The sequence below is a fragment of the Oncorhynchus mykiss genome, unplaced genomic scaffold, assembly GCF_013265735.2.
Source record: "Oncorhynchus mykiss isolate Arlee unplaced genomic scaffold, USDA_OmykA_1.1 un_scaffold_272, whole genome shotgun sequence".
In the NCBI taxonomy this organism is placed as follows: domain Eukaryota; kingdom Metazoa; phylum Chordata; class Actinopteri; order Salmoniformes; family Salmonidae; genus Oncorhynchus; species Oncorhynchus mykiss.
Window position 1 is genome coordinate 97,501 of NW_023493726.1, and position 9,144 is coordinate 106,644.

At 47.6% G+C, this 9,144-nt stretch overlaps 1 protein-coding gene across 2 annotated transcripts in view; it reads left to right on the top strand.

The window, feature by feature from the left end:
* The window catches only part of LOC110511339 (lipopolysaccharide-induced tumor necrosis factor-alpha factor homolog), a 14,492-nt gene extending 5,591 nt beyond the window's left edge, over positions 1 to 8,901 (top strand). For both annotated transcript variants that reach the window (XM_036973597.1, XM_036973596.1), the window contains one exon: positions 8,483 to 8,901. In XM_036973597.1, the coding sequence (XP_036829492.1) occupies positions 8,483 to 8,489 (7 nt within the window). In that variant the 3' untranslated portion in view covers positions 8,490 to 8,901. The remainder of the gene's footprint in view (positions 1 to 8,482) is intronic.
* Positions 8,902 to 9,144: the final 243 nt, after the last annotated feature.

Genomic DNA, 9,144 nt, shown 5'->3' on the forward strand with positions numbered 1-9,144 from the left:
ATGGAACCCCATTAGTTCCTGCCAAGACAGCAGCTACTCTTCCTGGGGTTTATTATGGATCCCCATTAGTTCCTGCCAAGGCAGCAGCTACTCTTCATGGGGTTTATTATGGATCCCCATTAGTTCCTGTCAAGGCAGCAGCTACTCTTCCTGGGGTTTATTATGGATCCCCATTAGTTCCTGTCAAGGCAGCAGATACTCTTCCTGGGGTTTATTATGGATCCCCATTAGTTCCTGCCAAGGCAGCAGCTACTCTTTCTGGGGTTTATTATGGATCCCCGTTAGTTCCTGCAGCATCAACTCTTCCTGGGGTTTATTATGGATCCCCATTAGTTTCTGCCAAGGCAGCAGCTACTCTTCCTGGGGTTGATTATGGATCCCCATTATTTCCTGCCAAGGCTGTTACGGTGCGTGAATGAGGACCCAAAAGCGAATTAACTTAAACAGAGCTTCTTTAATTACCAAACATAGGTAGGCTCAGACGGACCGGCAGATTCCGACAGGACAAGACAAGGTTACAGCAAACATGACGACAGTCTGGTTCAGGCATGAAACACAACAAACAAGAATCCGACAAGGACAGGAACAAAAACAGAGAGAGATATAGGGGACTAATCAGAGGGAAAAAGGGAACAGGTGGGAAAAGGGGTGACGAGGTGGTTAGGAGGAGACAAGGCACAGCTGGGGGAAAGAGGGGGAGAAAAGGTAACCTAACAACGACCAGCAGAGGGAGACAGGGTGAAGGGAAAGGACAGAGACAAGACACAACATGACAGTACATGACAGTACCCCCCCACTCACCGAGCGCCTCCTGGCGCACTCGAGGAGGAAACCTGGCGGCAACGGAGGAAATCCTCGATCAGCGCACGGTCCAGCACGTCCCGAGAGGGAACCCAACTCCTCTCCTCAGGACCGTACCCCTCCCAATCTACGAGGTACTGGTGACCACGGCCCCGAGGACGCATGTCCAAAATTCTACGGACCCTGTAGATGGGTGCACCCTCGACAAGGATGGGGGGGGGGGGGGGAAGACGAGCGGGGGCGCGAAGGACGGGCTTGATGCAGGAGACATGGAAGACCGGGTGGACGCGACGAAGGTATCGCGGAAGAAGAAGTCGAACTGCGACAGGATTAATGACCCGAGAAATACGGAACGGACCAATGAACCGCGGGGTCAACTTGCGAGAAGCCGTCTTAAGGGGAAGGTTCTGAGTGGAGAGCCAAACTCTCTGACCGCGACAATATCTAGGACTCTTAGTTCTACGCTTATTAGCAGCCCTCACAGTCTGCGTCCTATAACGGCAAAGTGCAGACCTGACCCTCTTCCAGGTGCGCTCGCAACGTTGGACAAAAGCCTGAGCGGAGGGGACGCTGGACTCGGCGAACTGAGATGAGAACAGCGGAGGCTGGTACCCGAGGCTACTCTGAAAAGGAGATAGCCCGGTCGCAGACGAAGGAAGCGAGTTGTGGGCGTATTCTGCCCAGGGGAGCTGTTCTGACCAAGACGCAGGGTTACGAAAAGAAAGACTGCGTAAGATGCGACCAATAGTCTGATTGGCCCGTTCTGCTTGACCGTTAGACTGGGGGTGAAAGCCGGAAGAGAGACTGACGGAAGCCCCAATCAAACGGCAAAACTCCCTCCAAAATTGAGACGTGAATTGCGGACCTCTGTCCGAAACGACGTCTGACGGAAGGCCATGAATTCTGAAAACATTCTCGATGATGATTTGTGCCGTCTCTTTAGCAGAAGGAAGCTTAGCAAGGGGAATGAAATGAGCCGCCTTAGAGAACCTATCGACAACCGTAAGAATAACAGTCTTCCCCGCTGACGAAGGCAGCCTGGTGACAAAATCTAAGGCGATGTGAGACCACGGTCGAGAGGGAATAGGAAGCGGCCTGAGACGGCCGGCAGGAGGAGAGTTACCGGACTTAGTCTGCGCGCAGACCGAACAAGCAGCCACGAAACGACGCGTGTCATGCTCCCGGGTGGGCCACCAAAAACGCTGGCGAATGGAAGCAAGCGTACCCCGAACGCCAGGGTGGCCGGCTAACTTGGCAGAGTGAGCCCACTGAAGAACGGCCAGACGAGTAGGAACGGGAACGAAAAGAAGGTTCCTAGGACAAGCGCGCGGCGACGGAGTGTGAGTGAGCGCTTGTTTTACCTGCCTCTCAATTCCCCAGACAGTCAACCCGACAACACGCCCCTCAGGGAGAATCCCCTCGGGGTCAGTGGAGGCTACTGAAGAACTGAAGAGACGAGACAAAGCATCAGGCTTGGTGTTCTTAGAGCCCGGACGATAAGAAATCACGAACTCGAAACGAGCGAAAAACAGCGCCCAACGCGCCTGACGCGCATTAAGTCGTTTGGCAGAACGGATGTACTCAAGGTTCCTATGGTCAGTCCAAACGACAAAAGGAACGGTCGCCCCCTCCAACCACTGTCGCCATTCGGCTAGGGCTAACCGGATGGCGAGCAGTTCGCGGTTACCCACATCATAGTTACGTTCCGACGGCGACAGGCGATGAGAAAAATACGCGCATGGGTGGACCTTGTCGTCAGAGAGGGAGCGCTGAGAAAGAATGGCTCCCACGCCCACCTCTGACGCGCCAACCTCGACAACGAACTGTCTAGAGACGTCAGGTGTAACAAGGATAGGAGCGGATGTAAAACGATTCTTGAGGAGATCAAAAGCTCCCTGGGCGGAAACGGACCACTTAAAGCACGTCTTGACAGAAGTAAGGGCTGTGAGAGGAGCTGCCACCTGACCGAAATTACGGATGAAACGACGATAGAAGTTCGCGAAGCCGAGAAAGCGCTGCAGCTCGACGCGTGACTTAGGGACGGGCCAATCAATGACAGCTTGGACCTTAGCGGGATCCATCTTAATGCCTTCAGCGGAAATAACAGAACCGAGAAATGTGACGGAGGAGGCATGAAAAGTGCACTTCTCAGCCTTCACAAAAAGACAATTCTCTAAAAGGCGCTGGAGGACACGTCGAACGTGCTGAACATGAATCTGGAGTGACGGTGAAAAAATCAGGATATCGTCAAGGTAAACGAAAACAAAGATGTTCAGCATGTCTCTCAGGACATCATTGACTAATGCCTGAAAGACAGCTGGAGCGTTAGCGAGGCCGAAAGGAAGAACCCGGTATTCAAAGTGCCCTAACGGAGTGTTAAACGCCGTCTTCCACTCGTCCCCCTCCCTGATGCGCACGAGATGGTAAGCGTTACGAAGGTCCAACTTAGTAAAAAACCTGGCTCCCTGCAGGATCTCGAAGGCTGAAGACATAAGAGGAAGCGGATAACGATTCTTCACTGTTATGTCATTCAGCCCTCGATAATCTATGCAGGGGCGCAGAGACCCGTCCTTCTTCTTGACAAAAAAAAACCCCGCTCCGGCGGGAGAGGAGGAGGGGACTATGGTACCGGCGTCAAGAGCTACAGACAAATAATCTTCGAGAGCCTTACGTTCGGGAGCCGACAGAGAGTATAGTCTACCCCGGGGGGGGGGTGGTTCCCGGAAGGAGATCAATACTACAATCATACGACCGGTGTGGAGGAAGAGAGGTGGCCCTGGACCGACTGAACACCGTGCGCAGATCGTGATATTCCTCCGGCACCCCTGTCAAATCACCAGGCTCCTCCTGTGAAGAAGAGACAGAGGAAACAGGAGGGATAGCAGACATTAAACATTTCACATGACAAGAGACGTTCCAGGAGAGGATAGAATTACTAGACCAATTAATGGAAGGATTATGACAAACTAGCCAGGGATGGCCCAAAACAACAGGTGTAAAAGGTGAACGAAAAATTAAAAAAGAAATGGTTTCACTATGATTACCAGAAACAGTGAGGGTTAAAGGTAGCGTCTCACGCTGAATCCTGGGGAGAGGACTACCATCCAGGGCGAACAAGGCCGTGGGCTCCTTTAACTGTCTGAGAGGAATGTCATGTTCCCGAGCCCAGGTCTCGTCCATAAAACAGCCCTCCGCCCCAGAGTCTATTAAGGCACTGCAGGAAGCTGACGAACCGGTCCAGCGTAGATGGACCGACAAGGTAGTGCAGGATCTTGAAGGAGAGACAGGAGTAGTAGCGCTCACCAGTAGCCCTCCGCTTACTGACGAGCTCTGGCCTTTTACTGGACATGAAGTGACAAAATGACCAGCGGAACCGCAATAGAGACAGAGGCGGTTGGTGATTCTCCGTTCCCTCTCCTTAGTCGAGATGCGGATACCTCCCAGCTGCATGGGCTCAGCACCCGAGCCGGCAGAGGAAGATGGTAGTGATGCGGAGAGGGGGGCGACGGAGAGCGCGAGCTCCTTTCCACGAGCTCGGTGACGAAGATCAACCCGTCGCTCAATGCGAATAGCGAGTTCAATCAAGGAATCCACGCTGGAAGGAACCTCCCGGGAGAGAATCTCATCCTTTACCTCTGCGCGGAGACCCTCCAGAAGACGAGCGAGCAAGGCCGGCTCGTTCCAGCCACTGGAGACAGCAAGAGTGCGAAACTCAATAGAGTAGTCTGTTATGGATCGATTGCCTTGACATAGGGAAGACAGGGCCCTGGAAGCCTCCTCCCCAAAAACAGATCGATCAAAAACCCGTATCATCTCCTCCTTAAAGTCCTGATACTGGTTAGTACACTCAGCCCTTGCCTCCCAGATTGCCGTGCCCCACTCACGAGCCCGTCCAATAAGGAGAGATATGACGTAGGCGACACGAGCAGTGCTCCTGGAGTAAGTGTTGGGCTGGAGAGAAAACACAATATCACACTGGGTGAGGAACGAGCGGCATTCAGTGGGCTCCCCAGAGTAACACGGCGGGTTATTGATTCTGGGCTCCGGAGATTCGAAAGCCCTGGAAGTGGCCGGTGGATCGAGGCGGAGATGGTGAACCTGTTCTGTGAGGTTGAAGACTTGGGTGGCCAGGGTCTCAACGGCATGTCGAGCAGCAGACACTTCCTGCTCGTGTCTGCCTAGCATCGCTCCCTGGATCCCGACGGCTGAGTGGAGAGGATCCGAAGTCGCTGGGTCCATTCTTGGTCGGATTCTTCTGTTACGGTGCGTGAATGAGGACCCAAAAGCGAATTAACTTAAACAGAGCTTCTTTAATTACCAAACATAGGTAGGCTCAGACGGACCGGCAGATTCCGACAGGACAAGACAAGGTTACAGCAAACATGACGACAGTCTGGTTCAGGCATGAAACACAACAAACAAGAATCCGACAAGGACAGGAACAAAAACAGAGAGAGATATAGGGGACTAATCAGAGGGAAAAAGGGAACAGGTGGGAAAAGGGGTGACGAGGTGGTTAGGAGGAGACAAGGCACAGCTGGGGGAAAGAGGGGGAGAAAAGGTAACCTAACAACGACCAGCAGAGGGAGACAGGGTGAAGGGAAAGGACAGAGACAAGACACAACATGACAGTACATGACAAAGGCAGCAGCTACTCTTCCTGGGGTTTATTATGGATCCCCATTAGTTCCTGCCAAGTCAGCAGATACTCTTCCTGTGGTCCAGCAAAATTAAATCAGTCACAACATTATTAAAACGTGACAATATTATTCAGATTTCAGATTTCAATACACACTAGGTATGTGCCCTCAGGCCCCTTCTCCACTACCATGTGTATGTGTGTGTATAGTGCATATGTCATCTTGTGTCTGTATGTATGTGTCTGTGCCTATGTTTGTGTTGTAGATACACTGTTTGTCACAGTCCATAAGGTGTATTTTGATCTGTTTTTTTATCTGATTCTATTGTTACCTGATGTGGAATAGAGTTCCATGTAGTCTTGGAACTGTGCCCCTCCCATAGTCTGTTCTGGACTTGGGGACTGTGAATAGACCTCTGGTGGCATGTCTTGTGGGGTATGCATGGGTGTCTGACCTGTGTGCTAGTAGTTTAGACAGACACCTTGTGGCACATTCAATATGTTAATACCTCTCACAAATACAAGTAGTGATGAAGTCAACCTCCACTTTGAACCAGCCCCCATAATATTAATGTTAGCTCTCTGTGTACGTCCACGGGCCAGCCGTGCTGCCCTCTCCTGAGCCAATTCAAAAGTCCCTCTTTGTGGCACCTGACCACACGACTGAACAGTAGTCCAGGTGTGACAAAGCTAGGGCCTGCCTTGTTGATAGTGCTGTTAACATCTTGAAACTAGGGGGCACTATTTTTATTTTGGGAAAAATAACGTTCCCAAAGTAAACTGCCTATTTCTCAAGACCAGATGCTAGAATATGCATATAATTGACAGCTTGGGATAGAAAACACACTTCCAAAACTGAAACTAACTGCAGCTCTTTGTTAAGTGTTTGTTAAGTGTTGCAATCATTTCAGTCGCTGTAGTAGCTGGCGTGTATAGTGTTGAGTGATCCGCATACATAGACACTCAGGCTTTACTTAAAGCCGGTGGCATGTAGTTAGTAAAGATTGAAAAAAGTAAGGTCCTAGACAGCTGCCCTGGGGAATGCCTGATTCTACCTGGATTATGTTGGGTTGGCTTCCATTAAAGAACACCCTCTGTGTTCTTTTAGACAGGAAACTCTTTATTCACAATACAGCAGGGGGTGTAAAGCCAAAACACTTACGTTTTTCCATCAGCAGACTATGATCGATAATGTCAAATGCTGCACTGAAGTCTAACGAAACAGCTCCCACAATATTTTCATTATCAATTTCTCTCAGCCAATCATCAGTCATTTGTGTAAGTGGTGTGCTTGTTGAAAGTCCTTCCCTATAAGCGTACTGAGACTTAATTTGTTTACTGTGAAATAGCATTGCATCTGGTCAAACACCATTTTTTCCAGAAGTTTAATAAGGGTTGGTAACAGAATGATTGGTCGGCTATTTGAGCCAGTAAAGAGGGCTTTACTATTCTTAGGTAGCAGAATGACTTTAGCTTCCCTCCAGGCCTGAGGGAACATACTTTCTAGTAGGCTTGGATTGAAGATATGGCAAATAGGAGCGGCAATATCGTCTGTTATTATCCTCATTAATTTTCCATTCAAGTTGTCAGACCCCAGTGGCTTTTCATTGATGATAGATAACAATAATTTTTTCACCTCTACCTGTTTTTCATAATTTGGTCAGATATACTTGGATGTGTAGCGTCAGAGTTTGTTGCTGGTATTCCATGCCTAAGTTTGCTAATCTTGCCATTGAAAGGAATCATTATTGTAGTTGTCAATATCAGTAGGGTTTGTGATGAATGAGCATCTGATTCAATGAGCTGAGGTTACCTTGTTTTCCCTCAATTTAATTGAAGCTCCAATTAAATGTTCAATTTACCATCATTCTTTATATAATTTATCTTTGTTTTATAGTGTAGTTTATTATTTTTATTCAGTTTAGTCACATGATTTCTCAATTTGCAGTACATTTGCCAATCAGTTGTGCAGCCAGACTTACTTACCGTTCCTTTTGCCTCTTCCCTCTCAACCATTTTTCAATTCCTCATCAATCCACAGGGATTTAACAGTTTTTACAGTCACTTTCTTAATGGGTGCTGTGTCTGTTTGCTCCTCATTACACACCACGGACCAACAAATATTCTTTACATCCACAATATAGGAATCACTACAAATAGTATTGTATGACCTCTTATACACTATATCAGGCCCAGCCTTTGGAACTTTGGTTTTCCTAGACGTGGCCACCATATTGTGGTCACTACATCCGATGGATTTGTATACTGCTTTCAAGCACATTTCTGCAGCATTAGTTTTAAGATGTGATCAATACATGTTGATGACTTAATTCCTGTGCTGTTTGTAACTACCCTGGTAGGTTGACTGATAACCTGAACCAGGTTGCAGGACTAGTTAGTTACTGGTTACAGTTTGAAGGTTTTTCTTGACTGGGCAGCTTGATGAAAGCCAGTCAATATTTAAATCACCCAGAAAATATTCCTCTCTTTTGATATCACATACATTATCAAGCATTTCACACACGTTATCCAGATACTGACTGTTATCACTTGATTGTCTATAGCAGCTTCCCACCAGAATGGGCTTGAGTTGAGGCAGATGAACCTGTAGCCATATTACTAATACAATATTTAACATTATCCAGATACTGACTGTTAGCACTTGGTGGTCTAAAGCAGCTTCCCACCAGAATGGGCTTTAGGTGAGGCAGATGAACCTGTAGCCATATTACTTCAACACTATTTAACATGAGATCCTCTCTAATCTTTACAGTAAAGTGGTTCTAAATATAAACAGAAACACCTCCACCTTTGGCATTTCTGTCTTTTCGGTAGATGTTATAACCATGTATTGCTACCACTGTATCACCAAAGGTGTTATCTAAGTGAGTTTCAGAGATGGTCAGAATATGAATGTCATCTGTTCCTAGCAAGTTATTGACTTCATGAACCTTGTTTCTTAAGCAACATATGTTAACATTGTCTATTTTGAGCACTTTTCTGGGATGCTTGCTTGTTTTCATTGTTTTCTCATCGCTACAGGATGTGACATCATAACTACATGCCATGACATCCTCACTACAGGACGTGACATCATCACTACATGGCGTGATATCATCACTACAGGATGTGACATCATCACTACAGGACATGACATCCTCACTACAGGACGTGACATCATCACCACAAGAAGAGAAGGACTGGTGACATCAGAAGCCCTAGTCAGAGTGTCCTCTCAGGGCTTTAAACCACTGGACTGGTGTAGACTGGGTTAGGGGATAGAGAAGTTACAGAGGTTAGGGTTCAGAGGTTAGGGTTCAGAGGTTAGGGTTCAGAGGTTAGGGGTGAGAGGAGGGAATGAGAACATGGCTGTTGGGTTGAAGCCCGATTACAACATTAATTTACACTGTATTAAATGTCACTGTATTCAATATATTAACTATATCATGTATCATATTGCACACGGTATTAACTACATTATTTATTTATTAAATAGTGTATGAATTATATTGTATGTTATATTTCATAATGGTATTAAATATATTATATTTGATATATTGTTTATTGTAAACTGGGTGGTTCGAGCCCTGAATGGTGATTGGCTGACAGCCGTGGTATATCAGACCGGGATACCACGGGTATGACAAAACATGTTTTTTTAGTGCTCTAATTACGTTGGTAACCAGTTTGTAATAGCAATAAGG